Source organism: Stenella coeruleoalba (genome assembly GCF_951394435.1).
Source record: "Stenella coeruleoalba genome assembly, chromosome: 12".
NCBI classification, from domain to species: domain Eukaryota; kingdom Metazoa; phylum Chordata; class Mammalia; order Artiodactyla; family Delphinidae; genus Stenella; species Stenella coeruleoalba.
In genome coordinates this window covers 13,133,659-13,157,236 of record NC_137158.1, presented here as the reverse complement: position 1 = coordinate 13,157,236, position 23,578 = coordinate 13,133,659, and the positions used below count along the sequence as shown (strand labels likewise).

General features: G+C 42.3%; 1 protein-coding gene across 5 annotated transcripts in view; it reads left to right on the top strand.

Annotated features, from left to right (window-relative positions):
• FILIP1 (filamin A interacting protein 1) overlaps positions 1-23,578 on the top strand; it is a gene marked incomplete at its 3' end in the record, with an annotated part of 194,184 nt that overhangs the window by 120,061 nt on the left and 50,545 nt on the right. For all 5 annotated transcript variants that reach the window (XM_079938860.1, XM_079938858.1, XM_079938857.1 and 2 more), the window contains 2 exons: positions 8,406-8,579; positions 16,866-17,044. In XM_079938860.1, the coding sequence (XP_079794986.1) occupies positions 8,406-8,579; positions 16,866-17,044 (353 nt within the window). The remainder of the gene's footprint in view (positions 1-8,405; positions 8,580-16,865; positions 17,045-23,578) is intronic.

Below are 23,578 nucleotides of genomic sequence, written 5' to 3'. Positions count from 1 at the left end.
TGGCAAAATATACATAACATTTACCATTTTAACAACATTTTAACCATTTTTAAGTGTACAATCCATTGGCATTAAATGCATTCACCTTGCTGTGCACTATCACCACCACGCATCCATCTCTAGAATGTTTTTCATCTTCCAAACCTGGAACTCTGTACACATTAAACAATAGCTCACCATCCTCCTTTCCCTCCTGTCCCTGCCAACCACCACTCTCCTTTGTCTCTATGAATTTGACTTTTCTAAGTACCTCATATAAATGGAATAGTATTTGTCCTTTTGTGACTGGCTTATTTCACTTGGCTAAGTGTCTTCAAGGTTCATCCAGGTTGTAGCATGTGTCAGAATTTCCTTTTTCTCAAAAGGCTGAGCAATATTGGAGGGTATGTATATACTACATCTGTTTATCCATTCATCTGTCAGTGAGTACAGATGTTGTATTCCTCCTTTTGGCGATTGCCAGTAGTATGCTGCTATAAACCTAAGTGTTCCTGCTTTCAATTACTGGATCATATGGTAATTTATTAGTAATAGAATTACTGGATCATATGGTAATTTATTTGTAATTTTTTGAAAAACCACCATACTGTTTTCCATAGTGCCTAAACCATTTTACAGTGTACAAGGATTCCAATTTCTCTACATCCTTGCCAATATTTATTTCCTGTGTTTTGTTTTTTTGTTTGTTTTGATGATAGCCATCCTAATGTGTGTGAAGTGGTATCTCGTTGTGGTTTTGATTTGCATTTCCCTAATGATCAGCAATATTGAGTGTCTTTTCATGTGCTTGTTGGCCATTTGTATATTTTTAGAGAGACGTCTATTTAGGTATGTATCTGAAAAAACCCAAAAACACAAATTCAAAAAGATACATGCACCCCAATATTCATAGCAGCATTATTTACAACTTCCAAGGTATGGAAGCAACCTAACAAGATATGGAAGCAACAGATGAATGGATAAAGAAGGTGTGTATATGTGTGTGTATATATATATATATATACACACACACATAAATATATACATACAATGGAATACTACTCAACCATGAAAAAGAACAAAATTTTGCCATTTGTAACACCGTGGATGGACTTGAAGGGTATTAAGCTAAGTGAAATAAGTCAGGCAGAGAAAGACAAATACTGTATGATATCACTTATATGCAGAATCTAAAAAATACAACAAACTAGTGAATATAATGAAAAAGAAGCAGACTCACAGATATACAGAACAAACTAGTGGTTACCAGTGGAGAGAGGGAAGTGGGGAAGGGCAATACAGGGGTAGGGGATTAAGAGGTACAAACTATTAGGTATAAAGTAAGCCACAAGGATGTATTGTACCACATGGGGAATATAGTCAATATTTTATAATAACTATAAATGGAGTATAAACTTTAAAAATTGTGAATCACTATATTGTACACCTGTAACTTATATAATATTGTATATCAACTATGCTTCAGTAAAATTTAAAAAAGAAACATCTATTTAGGTCTTTTGCCCATTTTAAAATCAGGGTTTTTGTTGTTGTTGTTCAGTTATAGGGGTCCTTTGTATATTCTGGATATTAACCCCTTATCAGATATATGATTTGCAAATATTTTCTCCCATTCTGTGGGTTGCTTTTCACGCTGTTGATTGTGTTCTTTGATACACAGAAGTTTTAAATTTAGATGTAGTTCAACTTATCTATTTTTTATTTTATTGCTTGTTTTTTTGGTGTTATATTCAAGAAATCATTGCCAAATCCAATATTATGAAGTTTTTCCCCTATGTTTTCTTCTAAGAGTTTTAGTTCTCCATTCAGGTCTTTGATTCGTTTTGAGTTAATTTTTGTATGTGGTGTAAGGTAAGGGTCCATCTTCATTCTTTTGCATCTTCATTCTTTGTGGATATACAGTTTTCCCAGCATCATTTGTTGAAAAGACTATCCTTTTCCATTGAATGGTCTTGGCATTCTGATTGAAAATCATTTGACCATATATGTGAGGTTTTATTTCTGGGATCTCTATTCTATTCTACTAGTCTAAATGTCTGTATTTGTGGCCGTATCACACTGTTTTGATTGCTGTAGCTTTGTTGTAAGTCTTGAAATCAGAAAGTGTGAGACCTCCAACTTTGTTCTCTTTCAAGACTGTTTGGCTCTTTGGGGTTCCTTGAAATTCCATATGCACTTTAGAATGGATTTTTCTATTTCTGCAAAAAACATAATTGGGATTTTTAGGAATTTTACTTTTAAAAATTCAAGCTATCATGGTATTAATAAAAGCAAGTTTTAATATGAAAAACAGCATCTGCTTGTGATATTTTAATAAAAGATTTCTTTTAGATAATATTTGGTCTGAAGTGCTAGAAAGGAGTAATCTTTAATGAACAAGCAGTATAGAGACTTTTAGGCTATTATTAACCATATAGTTGTGGAGAGAAATTTCTCCGGAAAAAACCTAAAGACACATTTTTAGCCCCAATGGCCCTCTAAACTAACCATAGCTGAATCTTCTCCTTGTATGTTGTTGTGTCACTAATTATGTTAACCTTGCTTTCTAACACTGAGGAGCAAAAAAATGGGTTTAATTTCTATAATAATAGCTAATACCATCATAAATAACTTAGCTTTTTTTCTTCCAATACGTTTATAATATTCCATTTTACCTAACTAGGGTAAATAGTATAATTCAATTTGTATGAGGTTTAAAGATTGTTTCCTGTTGTAACATTCTAGTGGAATGTACTGTTTTTCCTTATTCAGTTTACATATTTTCTTTTTGGAATAAACTTAAGAAGAACAAAGTGACTCCTAAATTGTAGACAAGAACGTCAGATGAAAGAGCAGAAGTTGAAAAATGTAATTGTTTAACTCTTTTAAACAAAGCTAAATAATTAAGGTTGTTCTGAGATTTTCAGCGGCAGTTTATGCCTCTCTGACTTCACATCACTTAATTTTACTTTTATTTCCACAAATATTTACTGAGTGCCTATCATGTGGGCAGGCACCCTTTAGTAGACTGCAGACACAGTCCCTGTTCTCAAAGCAGCTCACAGCCTAAGAAAGAAATAGGCAAGTAAACTAATAAATTACATTATTTAAACAGATACGGAACACTGAGTTGAGTTCCCAGAATGGGAAGGCATTTACAGAATGGGCATATGTTGGTATTCCAGGACCATCTTTTCCAGCGTTCTTTAGCTCAGTGCAGCAATAGACCATATTTATGTGGTTAACTGAATAATTTGAAGAAGTGATGGTGTTTAGAAACCGTGACATTCTGATTCTTCCATAGCATAGAAGCAAATTTATTCTTTCCTCAAAATGCATCCTCCAGGGACTTCCCTGGTGTCCAGTGGTTAAGACTCCGTGCTTCCACTGCAGGGGTTGCGGGTTTGATCCCTGGTTGGGGAATTAAGATCCCACATGCTGCTTGGCGTGCCCAAAAAGAAAAAAAAAAAATGCATCCTCCATTCAAGGTCAACAGCTCTTGGCAGGGAATGTCTTGTTTGAGGTGTGCAATGTCAATAGTTAGGGGCAGGCTTCTCAAACTTCCCACCTGGCTGTGTTCCCTCTCAACCTAAGCGAGTGGACTGCCAGTCTGGGGATCATGGTGGCATCGTCTAAGAAGCTGTCCCAAGCTGTCCACCTCAAGCAAATGTTTTTTAAGTCTCGTGTTTTGTCCTAAACATTCAAGTAAATACTAATATTGTATTAATCTTCTGAAAGGGTTTTAAACTACTTACCACCTACCCTAGTCTTTAAGTAATCTGGGTGCTTCAAGAGGATGCACCATGTTTAATTTGAAGTTCCACAGCTCATTCTGATTCCTCTGTCCCCCCAAAGTTAGACATGTACCCATTTTAGGAGTGTAGAACAGCTATGTCACATGGGCATAAGAACTAAGCATTCTTTCCTACTCATTGTGGGTTTTTCCCAAAGATTAAAACAACCCACAAGTTTAAAAAATAGTTAAAATTGTCACTAGGCATAATCATCAATGATGGAGTTTTGCCTGTAAAGAAAGCTAAGTTTTGGAAACACTGTCAGTGAAATTCAGTTTCTGAGTACAGTTAAGTCCACCATGGCTGCCCTGCCAGATGCAGGGACATTTTGGAATATCCAGTCTCCTGACCACTCCGTGTTTGCCCTGGGATAACCAACTTGTCCCATCTTGCCTGGAACTGTCCAGATTTGCAGAAGTCCAGCTTTGTGGGATTCTGTTCTTCTTGGTCCCAGGCAAACCAGGACAGTTGGTCACCCTCATTTGCACAGAGGTAGCAAATACTTTCACCAGTTTCTGGGGACCCTCCTAGTTTATGCTGCTGGTCTGAAGTGACCATGATTCCTTGGTGAAGAAGAATCAGTGGAATTGATAACACAGTGAGAACAGGAGAAACCTCTGGGGCAAGCAAGTCCCCAGGAATCAGGTGAGCCTGCTGGGAACCTTGACCAGAGCAGACATGTTAAGTGCTTTTGGTGCTGAATTGGCCTAAAGTAGTGGTTTCTAAGTGCAGCTATGCTTCATAATCACCTGCAGAGATATTTTAAATCACAATTCCTGGGTTACACCATCAGATCTGCTGATTCAGAATTTGTGTTTAGCACGGCAGTTGGATGATCTTTCCAACCATCTGACCGTGTCACAATCCCGATGCTTAAAAATTCCAAGGCTTCTTGCTGTTCTGTGATAAAATGCAAACTCACTGCCTGGTTTAGAGGCTTTTTATGAGTTGCCCGTTGTTTATCACTTCGGCCTCCTGTGGCCCCAGCCCATGCATCTAAATCTATTCAGTTTGGCCTTTGCCTACAGGTTTCCCTTGGCCAAGAACACTCTTAGCCTAGCTCCACCCCTCTTTCTCTGGCTCAAGTACTTATTGTGAGATTTCGGGTCACTTTCTCCAGGAAGCCTCCTCCGTCAGCTCAGATGCAAGTCAACTGTTCTTCTGGACCAAGTTCTTAGCCCCCTGTATCTCCTCCATCCCTAGGTTTGTCATGTTATAATGTAAGTGACTTTCAACTGATTGTCTATTTCCCCCTAGACTTCAATGCCTCAGGATGCGATTATATCTCCAGTACTGAATGTGCACAAATATTTATTGAATGGATGATGGGATTCAGCCTTCTTTTGAACTATACCACCTGTGTGGGCTCCACCTGTCCTGTGTCTGTCGCCCCATCCCTACTTTCACAGCAAAGACCAGATACCCACCCTTGACTTTGTGAGACGGATCACACACTCACCTGTCGGCCCCAGGCTTTGCACAGCGGCCCTCTGCTGCCCCCCTGTGTTTGGAATCAGCTCCTTATGCAGCCAATTGAGACAACCCCTTGCTCCACGGGGTGCAGTTTCAATTCTGCAGGCACATCTTTGTTTTTGGCGTCCGTATGTCTCCCTTGGCACAAAGGGGAACCAGGTAGGATGGAAGAGAAGGCTGTGACCCCTCTGTGTCTGTTTCTATACCCTAAGCTCCTATTTATTTTTCTCCATCACCAGGACTAAGTCAGTTGAACATTTTCATTGTCTCTTCTTCCTGTGACCTCCTTTTCTCCCCTTTCTAGAGCCCTCTTCAAAGTATTCCTCCCTCTGTGTCCTTTTACATCTACGTAAATACAGTGGCCTATTTAGCAGCTCCCCAGCACCCTAAGACTTTCCTTGCTTGTGATAAAACTTCCAAGTGGGGGCTTCCCTGGTGGCGCAGTGGTTGAGAGTCCACCTGCCAATGCAGGGGACACGGGTTCGTGCCCCACTCCGGGAAGATCCCACATGCCGCGGAGCGGCTGGGCCCATGAGCCATGGCCGCTGAGCCTGCGCGTCCGGAGCCTGTGCTCCGCAACGGGAGAGGCCACAACAGTGAGAGGCCCGCGTACCGCAGAAAAAAAACCACAAAAAACCAAAAACAACAACAACAACAAAAACTTCCGAGTGAAAATAGTAACGTTCAAAGATAGGAACTTTCTTACATTTTGAACTTCAGTCTTTTCTACAAAAATTAACAAGACTCTCAGAGGCGTAAAGTGGATCCCAGAAACCTCTGGATCCCCAGAGGTTTCTCCCCACAACGTAGGATCTTAATTACATAAATTGAATCACATGTTTAAAGTAATGAAAAAAATTTATTGTGATCACATCTTTATTATTCCATTGATTAAACAGATATCACAATATGAATATTTGATTTACTATAGTAAACTATTCTCAATAGTAGTGATTTATGGGCAACATTCGTCTTCCTTCTATGATCATTATTACAGCAATTAAAAAGCTTTTAGTTAGTCCCTGAAGAGTAATGTGGCTCAAAATACATAATGCACAGTGTTACAGAACCATAGCCTCTTTTTCTTTGGTAATTGGTGTCTAGGGTAATTGAACTCAAAATGAAATGTCTGGTATATGCAGCATAACACAGTCAATACAGTTCAACCATAAGCACATTTTTTAGGGAGAAAAGAAATAGGTGTTTCACATCAGTCGTTTTCTTCTAAGAGAACTAGAAAGATTTGGTTAAAAAGAAAGATACGGGCTTCCCTGGTGACGCAGTTGTTGAGAGTCCGCCCTTCGATGCAGGGGACACGGGTTTGTGCCCCGGTCCGGGACGCGGAACGGCTAGGCCCGTGAGCCATGGCCACTGAGCCTGCGCGTCCGGAGCCTGTGCTCCGCGACGGGAGAGGCCACAACAGTGAGAGGCCCGCGTACCGCAAAAAAAAAAAGAAAGATACCAATAATATTTACATATTTTTAAAGTGGATAGCTTAAACTTTTAAACTAAAATAGCTACTTATTTACAGTTGCAAAGCTCTCTGTTTACATCGTCTGCCTGAAGACTGAGAACAATGGACATACCTTGGACTCCTTCAGTACAGGGTCACCATACACAGATGTGGAGTTGTGCCTTGCCTAGGGGTGCCTGGCAGAGGGACTGAATAGGGGTGAACTACAGCCCACTCTTTGCTCCTTAGGCGGGCTGCACTCTGACTCAGGGTTGTGTCTCCTGGAGGAAGCGGGCACCTCTTTCTAATTTGCACAAAGACACTGTACAGCTAGCCTGACTCTGTGTCTGCGCTTCGTCCTTTCGCCCTGCATGGAAACACATTGCCTTTCCATTCGACTATTTTCTGACTTTAACTTTCTCGCTAATTCCAAACCACTGGTTGCTTCAAAATTAATATTTTCCATTTTTGTCTTGAAAGGAGCACATGTATATGTGGCAGAGACAACATAGGGAAAATTTGCAAATTCCAGTCCAGTGATGTTTCTGTAATAAATTCGTCTTTAGCCATTTGGAATTAGATGAATTTGGAGACTACGAAAAAGCAATAAAAGTGAGAAATCTCAAGAAAGACAAACTTTGTAATGGTCCTGTCTCAGGGCTAACTAGTTAGCTCCCTTGTTTAGAATACCGTGATAACGAGCCAGGTTTATGATTTAAAACCCCCAGTTAGCATAACACAGGGGAAAACTCTATTCCATCCTCGCAGACTGAAATTCTATTGCCACAAGTGTGTTCTTTGGTACAAGTTGGGATGAAGTAAGTGTACTTCATACTCATCACCATTACTGGAAAAACAAGTATACAACCAGATGGGAGTACGTTTGGTCAAAGTCAGTTCCGTCATAACTACAAAGTTCATCATTCCTCATCAGTAGAAAACACATCCAGATGTATTTGCATTATGTGATGGGAACCACAGTCAATATGATTGAAAGCCTATAATCATGTGGTTTTCTCAAGAGCTTCAACAAGACACTAAAGTTTTGCTAATAAACCAGAAGAACAACTCTGACCCCACCAACCTGACTCTGACTGGCAGTGTGGATATTACAGGAGTTAAGTTTCACCTTCAGCGGGAATTCGATTGAGAAGCCCAGCCCAGCACCATGAGAGCTCCCAACCATGTGTTTCTGTGCAAAATGAATCACTTGATGGGAAACAGGAAATCACTAATAAAGGCTGTTTTTGTTAATTATACACGGAGTTAGAACCGGAATAGGGGAGAGCAGGGGTTTTTTTAAAGCCAGATTTGAATACTGTATATTGAGGGCATAAACAGAAAACTAGAAAACTTTAAATTGTCATTGACCTCATGTGCACTGAAAAAGGGCTAAGTGTCCCCAGGAGCAGTCCTCCCCCTTCTCAGAAGCACTGCTACTTAGATCAAGCACTTTTTATGTAGTTAATATTAGCACAAACCCTTTTTCTGCTTGCCGGCTTCCTAGCAACCTGAAGCAGAGTATCTGCTTGCCAATCTGCTTTTGGTAAAAAGAAAAAAAAAAAAAAGAACAAAAAACACCCAGTAAATTTGCCCATAGCCCTGACGAGACAGGAATATATTCAATAAACTCCGTGTTGATTTTGTGAGCCCGGCATAGGATTTATGTTGTCAACCGTCTGACCTTGCTGCACTTTCCCCCACAGGCCAGGGAAGATGTGATCCACATGCTGAAGACGGAGAAAACCAAGCCTGAGGTTCTGGAGGCTCATTACGGGTCTGCGGAGCCGGAGAAAGTGCTGCGGGTCCTGCACCGAGATGCCATCCTGGCCCAGGAGAAGTCCATAGGGGAAGATGTGTATGAGAAACCCATCTCAGAGGTAAAAACATACCCCGACAAGTCCCTGAGAAGGAAGCCTCAGAGGGATGTCTCCACATCCTTCCATTTTACACGCTTTAACGTTTTCTTTCAAAGGCAAGCATTTTATGATGCCCTAATATAGAATTAAAGTATAATTAAATAATTCAGAATTACTGTGGATACATTTCATTGATAAGAATTGTAGAAGTATTTCCTTAAATATACTTAAAGCCCGAAATATGTTTCTCATGTGATTATGATAGTTACCTGCTCTTCAGTCTGTTATTCTTTTATTTCTCTAAGAAGGGATATGTGTAAAAATTTGAGGTGCTTATGGGTTTTAGCATTGAATTTCAGATTATTATCAAATTGGTAGCCTAAAATTAAACTGATTTTTATTATTGATATTTATGGTTATAAAGCCACTCAGTTTTGATATCTTATAGACCATTAAAATGATCTCATGTGAATGGCTAAAACATAAAAGTTGAAGCAAAATCCCAATGGAAGGCTTAGGGCAGTTCTTTAAGATGAAAGGGAATCTAATAGGACAATATTTAATCATTTTTATACAAGACTGTATTAGGAACTATCAACTATTGTTGTTAATTACCCATGATATTACATGTTAAAAATACTCTCATATCATCGTAGAAGTTCAATGAAGAATCAGGGAACCAGTTGATGGATCTAGCCATACTGACTCTTCGGAATTCATGTTAAAAAAAAATCATAGCTATGAAATTAGTATCATAAATGAATAAAGAACACAGAAATGAAAAGTGCGAAGCAATTTATTGTAATTTAGCTTAAGACAAGCCTTTGCAGCAGCTCAGCTTGACAGATCTCAGAAAGACCTGCTTTAGAAAGTATTCACGACAGATTGACAGCCCATAATTTTCTAATTTCTGCAACCAGGATGAACTGGAGCTCTGTTCTCATCTTTTCCTTAAGCATTAAGAGTAATTATCAATATGTGATAGAATAGAGTCAACTGGCTGAATCCACTTTCACGTTTGAGATAACCCACAGTTATCAGCTGCCTGTAGCTTTGGGCAGGTCACTTCAGCTCTCTAAGCCTTAGTGTTCTTCTCTGCCACGTGCACATCTCATAGCGTTGTGAGGATTAAATGAAGCAACGCCTGTAAAACTTTTAACATAGTGTCTGGAACATACTAGCTACTCAACAAATATCAGCCATTAGTATTTGCTGGGAGCTGAGGGTGATAATTGCTCACACTCTTAATTAGTTCCAAACCTGGAGAGACTCGAGGAGTAAAAGACATAGAGAGGTCAAAATATCGGGTTTTTTGTTTTGTTTTTTTTGCGGTACGCGGGCCTCTCACTGTTGTGGCCTCTCCCGTTGCGGAGCGCAGGCTCCGTATGCGCAGGCCCAGCGGCCATGGCTCACGGGCCCAGCCGCTCCGCGGCATGTGGGATCCTCCCGGACCGAGGCACGAACCCGTGTCCCCTGCATTGGCAGGCGGACTCTCAACCACTGCGCCACCAGGGAAGCCCAAAATATCAGTTTTATATAATTATTATAATCACCTGGACTGAAGAACTTGGCTTGGATAAATAGTATCATTTGGGCTTCTTAGTTCTTTTCTCCCAAGTTAGAGCTTGGTATGACCTCTCAAGGAAGAGGTAGGTCTGCAGATCACACACATCCAGAATCACTGCCTCTGACCCACTGAGTTCTATGGACAGTACATAAAGGAAGGCGTTTCCAACTTACCTTCAGAAAGTAGGCCTAACCCAAGTGGACAGAGGAGCAGAGCAGAAAACACCCACCTTTCTTTTGGGTTGTCCTGTTGGAGTTCGCTTAAGCTGGGCATGCTTCTTGGTTCCTTTCTCCCCTCAACTCAACAATCTGAACAGTTGTTCCTCCCTTGGGGAGGAAGGAATAAGGAGGTGGAGGGAAGGACAGAAGCTACTTTTCCCAACACTGGCAAAATGGTGAAGTCCTGCTTTGTGAGAGAAATAGAATGCTGAAAGGAGAAAAGATTTCTTCCACCATTTACAGATATTTGGTTTCTTAATCCTTTGGGCTTAATAATCAAGTTCCTGTTGCTCAGGAGCAAGAGAGTTGCTTCCAAGTTCATGATGTAAGAATCCCATATATTGCTGTTCCATTAGCCTCCTGGTATCATGAGAAGATAGTCCAGCTCTTGTTCCTAGAAGCCATGCTGTACCTCAAGCCAAAAATCACTGCTGCTTATTCCAATTTTCATCCCAAATTAGGCCCAGCTAGGTCATCCAACAGAACCCACCAAAGGTTAAGCAGTGAACCCAATATGGTGGACCCCCCTCTCTTGCCAGGTATCTGGGGAGAAATTAGGCAGCAAATATTAAATCACCCTGAACTTCCTTGTAAACTAAAGTCTGAGATATCAAAGTTCATAATTCTTAAGCAAAATTGCAAAGAAATTAAGGGTTCAGTTTCTTTCCTTCCCAAATTCTTATTCTGCTTAGCCTTAGCCAGAAGGATCTTAACCTTAGGCATTTTCAAAGTTGAATTAACACATCCTGAAGTCCTTTATTCTGTGTTTACTCAAAGAGTCCAAAGATTATTAGGACACGTGCAGTTATCATTGTACCAACCTCACATTCATAAATTGTTAAAAATGCAAGAAAAGCCCCAGCTGCAAGGTCCATTTTTCTCAAGTGTAATAATATTCCTTGACCTCAGGACTCAGCACAAAGCAGGCTCATGTCACCAAGATCAAGGCAGAGACTTAGAGGGTGTCTGAGGGAAGGAGGATGGATAGAGAAAATCTTCAGGTACAACAGGATGCCAGTCAGTGTGGGGGAACTTGTCCCCATCAGACAGAGCCTGCCGCCATCAAGAGGCTAATAATTATGGGAAATGGCGAATCCTGGGTTGGTTGGAGGAATCTGTTTCATGCATTATCGTTGCCCTCAGTGAGTGGCATTTGAAACCTATCTGTCTTTTTGTGAAGTTTAGGGATTTGCGGTGGTGACGTCCTCCATGCCTAGGTCTTGTTTTAGGTGCTCTGCTTTTCCACCTGCATGTTTTTATTTATTTATTTATTTTGGGCTGCGTTGGGTCTTTGTTGCTGTGCGCGGGCTTCTCGTTGTGGTGGCTCCTCTTGTTGCGGAGCACGGGCTCTAGGCACGTGGGCTTCAGTAGTTGTGGCACGCAGGCACTGTAGTCGTGGCCGCGGGCTCTAGAGTGCAGGCTCAGTAGTTGTGGCGCACAGGCTTAGTTGCTCCCCAGCACGTGGGATCTTCCCGGACCAGGGCTCGAACCTGTGTCCCCTGCATTGGCAGGCAGATTCTTAACCACTGCGCCGCCAGGGAAGCCCCCACCTGCATATGTGAAATCTCTTGAATCTTTTTCTTTTTTCAGCCATGATGTCCAGGCCTAGGAAACCCATCTTGTACCAATGGTTTTCCTTACTGCCCTCTTGTTTCGGTGTGGTATTACCCCTTCCCGCAGGTGACCTTCTGAAGCCTGTCTGCCTTGGGACCTAGTGGGGACCTAACCTTACCCAGGTGACCGTTCCTCAGAACTTCGCCTTCCCTCGTGTTTGAACTCTCTAATTCTTGGGTAACTTGTCCTACTCAAGGCAACAGAAATGTTTTCTTTTGTCACAACGTTTCCTCCAGTAGGAAGGCTCAGCTGAGTTTTATTGTTATTGTTGTTTTTGACTAGTTTTTCAAATGGCCCCTTCTTTCTCTATCACTATTTTAGGGATCGCAGAGTTTTTGTTTGTTTGCCTCTAACTTCCCCTGTGCTTTCAGACCCAGACATTTGTTTTCTGAATATTACCTTCCGTATTGTGTAGTGTGTGGTCACCCTCAGCGAGAGACGCAAAACCAAGGAGTTATGAGTCTGCCAAAAGGATCCTTTGTTCAACACAAATCTTATCTACTTGTATGTTCTTGAGTTGGATGATCTCCTAAGGAGTCTTTTCCCGTCACAGCACACCGGTGTTTGGACTGAATCTGCTGCTGTCCTGCCTGAATCCCCTTTCGTTTGTCATCTTTCCTTCGAAATCTACGTCTCCAAGTTTCTGGAGCATGTTCGCTCAGGGCCCATCCACCATGGCTGACACCATGAAAATCACCCCAAATTGCTTTACATATCCTACCCTGACCTCAGATTTTAATTCTTCAGCATGTCTATATTTTATGTAACCGCTTTGAATGGCTGTTGCAGTCTTCAAGAGAAAGGGCCCCAACTGATCTCATGAAGAACCATCTGCAGCTGACAGCATGTTCCTCAAACGTTTCCTTGATCCCGACACCCTCTTTGTGGGGCAGTCACGCTGTTCTGCTCTCTAGGCTCTCCTGTCTCTACCTCCTCTGTCACCCATTCTGATTCAACAAAGACTAAAATCTCTCTCTTTTTTTTTTTCTTATAGTCCTATCTTTAAGGGCACTTAGATCCATTTCCCTTTTTGGTCTTTCCAGTTTGGTCCTTAAGGCCTCATGTTTCCTCTTAAATAGATTTCTCTCTTCTCAAATTCCTTAATATTTTTCCCATTAGCTCTCTGTTGATAACAGAGCTAAAATCATTCCCTAAACCATGATCCTTTTGTCTGAAACATACTGAAATTTCTCCCCATCTCAAGTCCCTGAACTTCTTCTCCACCAACTTGATTCAGGTATACTCTTTCCTTAGTAAATTTTGGCCTTTGTTGCTATGATGATCTCATTCAATTTTCCTTCCACCTCTGTCCAAGTGGGAGCTACATTTCCAAAGTAATAGGTGCCCATTTCGCTTTCACTATTCAGTAATAAGAACTACCATTCCTCTGTGGTTGAGCCACAATTTGGAGCCTGAAAACCCAAAGCCATGGGACACAGTATACATGATTAATGAATCCGCTGGGAGGTGGTCTTCAGAGTCTCTGGACAAGCCACACAGATCCAAGAGGTCAGCCCACTTCAGTTCTCTCCTAGGAGCTCAGTGCAGTTCCAAACAAAATAACGAGAAACAGGGTCTGGCACAGCTGATCTGTTGCTACCTATGTTAGTTCCTACATCCTGAATTTAAAACTGAAAACTAGATCCTCACACAGTAATGCTTTATTGCTAAAGAGGAATTTACTACCTTTGCAGTTTAAAATCTGGTCCGCAGGGCTTCCCTGGTGGCACAGTGGTTAAGAATCCGCCTGCCAATGCAGGGGACATGGGTTCGAGCCCTGGTCCGGGAAGATCCCACATGCCGCAGAGCAACTAAGCCTGTGCGCCACAACTACTGAGCCTGCACTGTAGAGCCCACGAGCCAAAACTACTGAACCCATGTGCCACAACTACCGAAGCCCACGCTCCTAGAGCCCGTGCTCTGCAACAAGGGAAGCCACTTCAATGAGAAGCCCGCGCACCACAAGGAAGAGTAGCCCCCACTTGCCACAACTAGAGAAAGCCCGCGCGCAGCAACGAAGACCCAACACAGGCAAAAATAAATTAAAAAAAAAAAAAAGAAAGTCTGGTCTGCAGTTCTGGGTGAAAAACACAGCTCACACACCAATGTGTCAGCATCCTTCCGGATGCATGAAAGGACAAAAAGACTGTCTTCCTGATTGTGCAACCAGTGCTGAGGTCAAGCTGCACTGGTGTAGGTGAGGTGAACACAGCCCACAGAGACAACAGCAGCTACTCCAGGGGCCTAGTCCCAGCACGGTAGCTGCTGAGAACAGCCAATCTCAAAGGCCCACACGGACAGAACATACTAAAGCTAGGGCCTAGCAGTCCTACCTAGGCTGCCCTGGAACAATTAATATCAACATATGCTGTTTTTCCTCCAGATGCCCCTACAGTGTTTCTCTCTCTGGGTATCTCAGTCAACCATCCAATTAATAACGCCCCCATCTTTGCCTCCCGAGTTCCTTGAACGGATTGAGGGATAACTGCAGGAGTCTGACAGATGACTTGAAACATTAACTTTATTATTGGCATAAATAGGTAGATGACCACCACCAGGTTCCTATTACTCTCTCCTAGACTCTGGAGACAGCACCTGAGGGAGAGTACAATGTACCATCTTGTGGCAGACAGAGTAAAAAATAAGAAATGAAAAGGCAGGGCTGTTCATGCCCAGCTCGCTGTCCCAATACAACCTTTAAAAACCATTCCTTCCTCAGGGAGGACAGGGTTAGGGTATCAGAAAACAGGCAGAAGTTGCTCTTGCAAATACTCTCAAAAGGAGGGAAGGCCTTACTTTACGACAAAGTTAAGAAGGATCAAAAAGGGGAAAGAGGGCTTTCCTGGTGCCGCAGTGGTTGGGAGTCCGCCTGCCGATGCGGGGGGGCGCGGGTTCGTGCCCCAGTCCGGGAGGGTCCCGCGTGCCGCGGAGCGGCTGGGCCCATGGGCCGTGCCCGCTGAGCCTGCGCGTCTGGAGCCTGTGCTCCATGGCAGGAGGGGCCACATCAGTGAGAGGCCCGCGTACTGCAAAAAAAATAAAAATAAAGATAAAAAATAAACAAAAAAAGGGGGAAAGAGCTGCTCCTTGCACATTTCTGATGATGTCCCATCAATGCTTGACAAATTCTATAACATATGGTGAAAATCACACTTGTGGAAAAATGGAGAGTTCTTGGGGAGAATATTTTGTAACAGGGAGTTATTCCAGTGAAAAAACCTCTTGTATAGACTGTCCCATTAAGACTGAAGTAATTTATCAGAACACATAAAAGTACGATTTGCCTCCCTGATGATCTCAGGTATGGCTGGCCAACCTGGGCTTCACCAGTCTGACTGGTCACCTGTTCTTAGGCAAAGGGGGTGGAGGTCTAATCAGAAGGCACTGAGGATTATGGGGACAGAGGTGGAAGGAAAATTGAATGAGATCATCATAGCAACAAAGGCCAAAATTTACTAAGGAAAGAGTGTACCTGAATCAAGTTGGTGGAGAAGAAGTTCAGGGACTTGAGATGGGGAGAAATTTCAGTATGTTTCAGACAAAAGGATCATGGTTTAGGGAATGATTTTAGCTCTGTTATCAACAGAGAGCTAATGGGAAAAATATTAAGGAATTTGAGAAGAGAGAAATCTATTTAAGAGGAAACATGAGGCCTTAAGGACCAAACTGGAAAGACCAAAAGGGAAATGGATCTAAGTGCCCATTATCTCTTTTATTTTGGGCCCCATAAATGATTCATTCACAATGAAAATATAATAAAGTTGTACAGGGAACCTCAGAGCCTCCTTATGACTGAAGGGCAAATGTGCAACATCAGGGGAGTAGCTCTGAAGCTGATACCCATGGAGCTACTCCACTGAGTCTTACAGAGTTGGCTGTGGGATTAAGAATGGATTCTAAATATATCTGATTCACCTAGAGCAGTGGTTCTCAACAGGGAGGGGGGCATGGGGACTTTTCCTTCCAGGAGACATTTGACAACGCCTGGGGAGAGTTTTGTCACAACTGGAGGTGGCAGTACCGGCATCTAGTGGGCAGAGCCCTGGGATGCCGCTGAGAATCCTGTAGTGGACAGGGCAGCCCCTCAAATAAGAATTCCTTGGCCAGAAATGTCAGTAGTGCTGAGGGTGAGAACTCCTGCACTAGGGTTTGAAGAGGAGAGTAGGATAGGGAACTATCGATATTGTAAGATTGGGTCCAATTTAACACACATGTACTGAACACCTACTTTCTTCCAGGTGCTGTGCTAGGGACCAGGGACTAAAAAGATGATCAAGGCATATGGTCCCTTAAAGATCTTATAGCCTGGCTGGAGAAACAGACACAAAAAGCCCTGTAATAATATTTGATGAGATCTCTTTTAGTTTGAGATATGTGCGCTCTGCAAGTTCTGAGATTCTCCCTATATTTAGTACCTCTTGAAAGAAGAGGATTGTGGGTCCTTCATATACTTTTCCTAGAAATGCACTTAACTGCAAGCCTTAAAAAAAAAAAAAAAAAAAAAAAAAAAGGTTGCAATGAGGATAATTTCCTCCTCCCGGGGGAGGAGTTTGGTGCCTGCAGAGCTCTTTATTTTTCTGAGATTAGGCCAGATGCTATTCTCTTTCTTTCTGAGTATAGGGCTTCACCGTCTCATTGAAATAGTGAGTTTGCTCTCCTGAAAGGTTAGGAACCACACATATGTTCACAGAAAAAAGGCCAGAGGCCAGAAATTACTGCAGCCCTATTGTGGCTAGTTCATAAATGTAACTGGCCTAGAGAAAATGATGGCATGGGGAAAATGGCAGAGAAGAGCAGACTCCGTGTCCTTCCCTACAGGTAATAAATCATTAGACCAATGCAAACGAATTATTTAGAGTCCTCCATAAATGAAATAAAGTATTAAGCTCTTTCCCATGTTTGTGTCCTCAGCTGGACAGACTTGAGGAAAAACAGAAGGAAACCTACCGGCGCATGCTAGAGCAGCTACTGCTGGCCGAGAAGTGTCACCGGCGCACGGTGTACGAGCTGGAGAACGAGAAGCACAAGCACACGGACTACATGCACAAGAGCGACGACTTCACCACCCTGCTAGAGCAGGAGCGGGAGAGGTAACTGCGCACGCGCGCCCCGGAGGGCCGCGCTCTCGTCCTGCCCCTCCTGCCCTGGATCAGATTTCCACCCGTGACTCCGCGGACACGTGCCCGGGGTTTAATTCCTAATTTCCTAACGGTCTGCAGAGAGTGAGACAGACTTTGCTTGGAACTATTAATGTGAGCATGTTGGGGGTTCGTATAAATACGGCAACACATTCCCACTGGGATGTGAAAAGCCAGAAAGCCACAAACTAAGGGAGCTTCTGTTTTAACTTGATCAACGAAGCATTTACGTTTGAAAAGCCTCTCTACTAACTGCCTTCTATTAGAAATAATATACTTTTTCTCTTTGGGATTAAAATGCACTTATTCAGTGAGACAAATGATCACCATTTTAAATGAATCCTATTCATTCTTAAAACGGGTATAGAAAACCTTACTACTTGGTTGTGTATGAATTACTTAATGACTAGAGTTACCTGCTTAACTTTTTCAGGGTTGCATAACTCTTAAAACTCAGTGTAAAACAAAACAGAACAAAAATTCAGCGTTGAGCCTTGAACACTGTAGGTAGTTTTCTCAGACCAGGGATTAGCACCTTTGAAGCAGAGACTTCAAATTGAAACGCTTTGTGATGAGCTCTTTGATACTCTCCAGTTTTTCAGCATCTTCTTTTTAGCTTATTCTCTCCTTTTCCTCCCCTCAGCTGAATGGTTACATCTGTGAATTCCACAGTCTTTGAAACCAATGACATTGAATCCCAATGCTTTTGAGTTACCAAGCGTGTCTGCTTCTGTGTTTAGGACTTGCAAATTAAGAGCCACTGGGAAAGAGCTTCGCCAGTCCCAGCTTTGCTATATCTAGTTACAAAAAGGAGATCTGGTTTTCCCAGATTAGTTTATTTGCCAGAAAAAGTTACCTCAATAGGAAAGTAAATAAAAGCGTGAAACAACAGGTTTGTGTTAAATTTTTAAGTTATTGGTAATGTTTACTTATTATTGGACTTGGTACATCTCTTGAGGAAGGAGAAATGGGAAAGGGAGCAATGGCTGGAGTGTTAGGTACAATACCCTCCACTTACGGTTTCTTTAAGTCTGTCTTCTGCTGCTGGAAGCTCAGGTTTATCAGCTTCTTGTCTGGACAAATAGATGGTCCAATTTGATACTTTGGGGCAACCAAACAGTGAGAATAAACTCTACCCCCGCAACCTCCATGAACTTTCTGACCTCAAGCATAGGTATTGCAGACAAGGTTTGAATGACCGTGTAAATTACATATATCTAGGTGTCCTGTGTTGGAATGGGGTCAGGTAAGAGTAGCAACTTGTTTGATATTTCTTTAAAAGATCTGAAATCAGATAATTTTAAAGAACCAGCTGTGTGAATTAATATTTTCTGATCACTTTGTAAATCATTTGGTCTAGAACCAGATAGGTCTGCCTTTTCTACAATTTCCCACCTAAGCTAAATGACTGAGGTGAATTCACCTACAGAGTGGTAGGTTTAAATGAAGTATGTGGATGGAGAGACGGTACTTATCCAGCTATTCCTTTCTTTTTTGTTTTCCTAATATTTGTGTACTGTGAGAATAATTGAAATAATAACACTCGATGGAGAGCTCTATAGTTCACAAAGTACTTTTATATTCATTATACAACGAGCCTGTCCCAAGTGTACTTATTTACTAACTTCATGTTGACCAATTCAAGACTAACAATTCCAATCCCCTGCCCCTCCTCTGGAGTTGTTTAATTTTACTAGGGCAATTACACAACGATTTCTCCTGAGCAAAGCGCTATGTAGGAGGTTTTAAAAATCAAAGCAGAATTTAAAAATTATATATATCATGATGCTTTTCATACTTTGATCAGCACCGTTGACATATGTCACCAGATGTACATGTTTTAGACAAGAATCTTTGACTCACTAAATATCCAACCACTTTGAGACTCTGAAACAGTAGTTTTGACTCAACAGGTTATACTTTAGTGCTTTATATATTTTCCTGTCAATGTTTCTGCCCAGGCCACCCCCCTGACTGACCACCAGTGCACATGCTGTGGGCACGTGCTGACCGACGCTCATTATGCTAAATTAGACACCCTCACTAGGACCCTGATAACTGAAGCTGGCATCGCTGAATTTCCCTGCGTTCTGATCTGAGGCGTCCACGGTGACTGGCTTTGCTGAGTTCCCTGAGCAGTGAAGCCTTTAGGATTTTCTCAAAGGTCAGGCCTGGGCCTCCCGCTGCCCTTTGGAAGAGGCCCTGCTAAATCTGCTTTGGGTTAAATCCTCTTTTTGAAGTAAGCGGTCATAATTAGATGTACTTATGGGGGCTGGTAGTTTGCTGACCCCGGGGCTTTCTTTCCCGTGGGCAATGTCGCCAGGGGCTGGTCCCCACCAGGACCTGGGCCATGGCTCAGCCAGGCCCCAGCGCCCCACTCGGCCGCAGCCCCTGCAGGGGAAGCTGGGCTACTGCTGATAGAGAGCTGGTTTTTCTGAGCCGGAGTGGGAATTCTGGCATAGACTATTCCAAGTCCTTTGTTTGCCTCTTTGTTTTGCACTCCCTTCCCTCTTTCTCCGGAAAAGTCCCTTTTGTGAAAAAAAGAGAGAGAGAGAGAGAGAGAGAGAGAGAGAGAGAGCGCCAAGAGCTTTCCTTCAGAAACATTTCCCTTTAATTCTCCTGTGAGCATGAGTGAAGGAAGGAAAAAAGTGAGACGAGATAAGCCCAAGTTGTTTGTTCCCTGTAATCACCCAGTTTCTACTGGGGGTGTGACTCTGCAGGCTGCCTCTACCTAGACAGCTTTCTGATTTGGTGGCCATGGGCGGACGGGAGTGCAGACCCAGGGGACCCTCCACATGTGCAGAGCATCTAGGCTCCGTTCTCTACACTTGTCCTGCTCTGTAAGGGTTTCTCACGCCCTCTGGAAAATGGTTAAAGGTAATAACAAGGGACCCAGGCAGACAGGATCAGTAGCTATCCAGATTCAGATATTTGACGAAACCAGAAGTCCTTGGTTTTCAAAAACAAGCCTTGGTTTGACTAGTATTGCAAAAGACTTCTGAGTTCAGCCCTTTCAAGTCCCTCATCCTACAGGTTGGGTAACTGAGGCCCAGAAAAATCATGTAGCTCAACTAAGACGACAGTGCAGGCCACTGGTCCAGCACTGTTGTACGAATGAGTCCCTTGGGCAGAATGTCTTGTTTTATGTTTTCTTCGTGTGTGTGTGGCGGGGGGGCTCCCAACCTCCAAGCTCTTACGTCCAAACTATGACACAGAATCTTAAAAGGCATTATGATGGTTGTTGGGAGGATATAAACAGATCTATTTGGACCACTGGTGTCTTTCAACTGTCAAGACTGGAGAAGCTTTGGAACAGCATCTGCTGGAAGGAGCAGCCTGGGGACTTGTTTTGGAGTGGAGTTGGAACAGCACACACAGTGTTCTACTTCTGTTGCATTCTGATGGGAGGCTGATGGTAGTTATGGGGGAGCTAAATAAAGCACCCCTCCAAGCTACCTCCTTGTTATGGCCACTCACCTAGACCCTGAAAGTGTAAAAACTAAGCAGAAGTTATTTTTCACTTTTCAGGAGTTGTTAAATTCATCCTATATAAAAACTCCACAAATTAAGTGCCTAAAATGGACAAAGTATTGTTCTGGGCTTCCTTTATGCTAAACCAAAAGACCCATCATAATGTGTTACCATCATTTAGTGCTATTTATTTTTACAAATAGTTGTATTCCCAAATTAAAAAGTGGAACTAGCATGAAAAAATGCATTGGCTTAACTAGCATTGTTTAAAATATAGATGAAAATATCCTTCATTGCAGTAATGAAGATTAGATAAAGAAAGCTCCCTTTCTAACTAACTGCTATATTCTGTTTAGTCCATATTTTGAGTCAACTTGACCTTAAAAGGCATAATTCTGAGCACATGAGATCACCTTCAGAGTTTATGCTTTATTCTCTGTATGAACTGCAAGACTTTGTAATTTTAATCTTACACTTTCTCTAGGGCTGCTTCAAGAATGTCAGGATAGAGAGAATACAGTTACATCAAAAAGTGCTTTGGAACATAAAGAAGTATTTGAGGGGGATGTGTGTACGCATGTGTGTGTGTGTGTGTGTGTGTGTGTGTGTGTGTGTGTGTGTAAATGATGTGGGGAGGACTGTCTAAATCTATAACTGTAGATATAGATTTGAAAGCTTTTGGATTCTATAGGCTCAGCTGGGACTACATAAATAATTACATCATCATATAATATTGCAGCAAGCCTTCCAAGTATAGGGTCATTTTTTAAAAAACTACAAACCAGCATCTCGAGAGAAATCTCTTAACTTGTGAAGCAAAGAATGCAGGAACAGGGGCTTGGTGGAGGGGAAACTTTCAAGCCCCATTTTGGTATTGTTCCTTTAGGCCTGGTGGCCTGTGGGACAGGCTGCACCATTGCACTTGCCTGTGGCGGGGATGACCGGTCAGAGCAAGTTTGTGAAAAGTTGCTCTAGCGGCCTGGGATCCTGGGAGATATTCTTGGCACACTTTATAGAAAAAGGTGCACATCTGGTTCCCTGGCATATTTTCCCTAAGTTTCTCAGATTTAGATGCCTTATCTCTAAACTATCGCAATAAAATGGACTTTTCTCATTGGTAGCGCAGAGAAGCACACTAAAGTACTTTGTAGAAAAAGATTGCTGCTGATGTGTAAATGATCAAGTCTGATCGGGCAGAAAGTAATCAATAGGTGGAACATATCAGCAGGAAACAACGGAGGCCTCTTGTCTGTGCTTAGCCCTCAGCTACATGCTGCTCACTAGCTAGACTAGATTTCATTGACCCCCCCCCCCCGATACGCTGGACACGTACACATCTGGTTTAATCCTTACAAAACTGTATGAAGTATAGTTACTATCCCTATTTAGAAGATGGGAAAGCAGGTTAAATTCCTTCCACCAAGGTCACTTGCCAACAGTTAATTGGAAGAATCAGTGTTTGAACTGAGCTTCCTACAGTAAAAACAAACAAACAAACAAAAAAAAAACCTTTTCTACTTCCAAGTTCTTACCTTCTGATTGAAACGAACACTTCATTTCTCCAACGTTTGGAGGAAGAAAAGATGACTTGAAACGTTGGCTCTGTGTATGGCACATCCATTCTGTTTGCAGGTTCAGGATTCGAATTCACAGACCTTTACCTGTCATTGAGATATGCCACCTACTATCAATATCCTGACCAAGAAAATTGCTGACCAAGAAAATTGCAGGGAATAGACAGCTTCTAAGAAAGAAGAGGAATTAGAATTCAGAGACTCAATCACAGAAAGAATGCGTTTTACGGTTGATTTTCTGAAAGAACGCCAGGATCAAACTCCACCTTCCAATGGCTCTCACCCTTGCAATTTGCAAATCCCACTTCCTACTGGAAAATGTGATTGAAATGAAGGAGCCTGAGGTGATTTTGATTTTGCATAGCTAGGGTGTTTGTGTTGGGGGATGGGATAGGTGGGGACAGTGTAAAGGAAGTGATGTTATATCTTACCTAAAGGGACCAGGCAATCGGTGACTCAAAAAGATAGCTTCCCAAAGTTGGAAGATGGGAGTTGGAAGACAGTTGGTCCTCTTAAAAGACCCAGGATATTAACATATCTACTATCAGCACTGTAGAACTAGGAGCCTGCTACTCATTCTTAAGTAGACACCCCCTGGATGAAATATGAACGAGCCCATTAAAAATGCCCTTGATGTGGGCTTCCCTGGTGGCGCAGTGGTTGGGAGTCCGCCTGCTGATGCAGGGGACACGGGTTCATGCCCCGGTCTGGGAAGATCCCACATGCCGCGGCGCGGCTGGGCCCGTGAGCCATGGTCGCTGAGCCTGCGCGTCCGGAGCCTGTGCTCCGCAACGGGAGAGGCCACAACAGTGAGAGGCCCGCGTACCGCAAATTAAAAAAAAAAAAAAAAAAAAAAAAAATGCCCTTGAGGTGCATTTCACCAGATCCCATCTGTACAAAACTGCTGAGTCTTGGGTGGGTATAATCTTTTCCCCAAGCTTTATAGTGTTCTCATTCTCAAAGTCATTGAGTTAGCAAACTCTGATCTAAGATTCTTCAGAGTTTTATTAATATAACTTTTAACAGATATGCCAGGGAAGATAGGTTATCTGATCAACATAATTTTCTAACTAATCGAAGGTTATTATATGAATTAATTTACTTTTACTGTTATGGAAGATATTTCTCAAATACATTTTACTTTTTTAAGAAAAATTTTAATATACCACAAAATCCAGTTAAGTCATATTTGAAGATTTCAGAATCTTGTAGTGCTGCTATCTGGGTGACTCTGTATGTTACAGCTTCAGGGCCTATCAGATTATATTCAAATCTAAATGTCAATTATGGTTGTATTTTATTGTTGATAGGATGGTGAAGATGTTTTCCGGATCTTAGGGCTTAACCCGGCTAACTGAGAATTTTAGTTAATTAGATTCGACATATTTGGACTTTTACAACAACAGCAACAGAACTTGAACTAGGAAGGACTCTGATATTA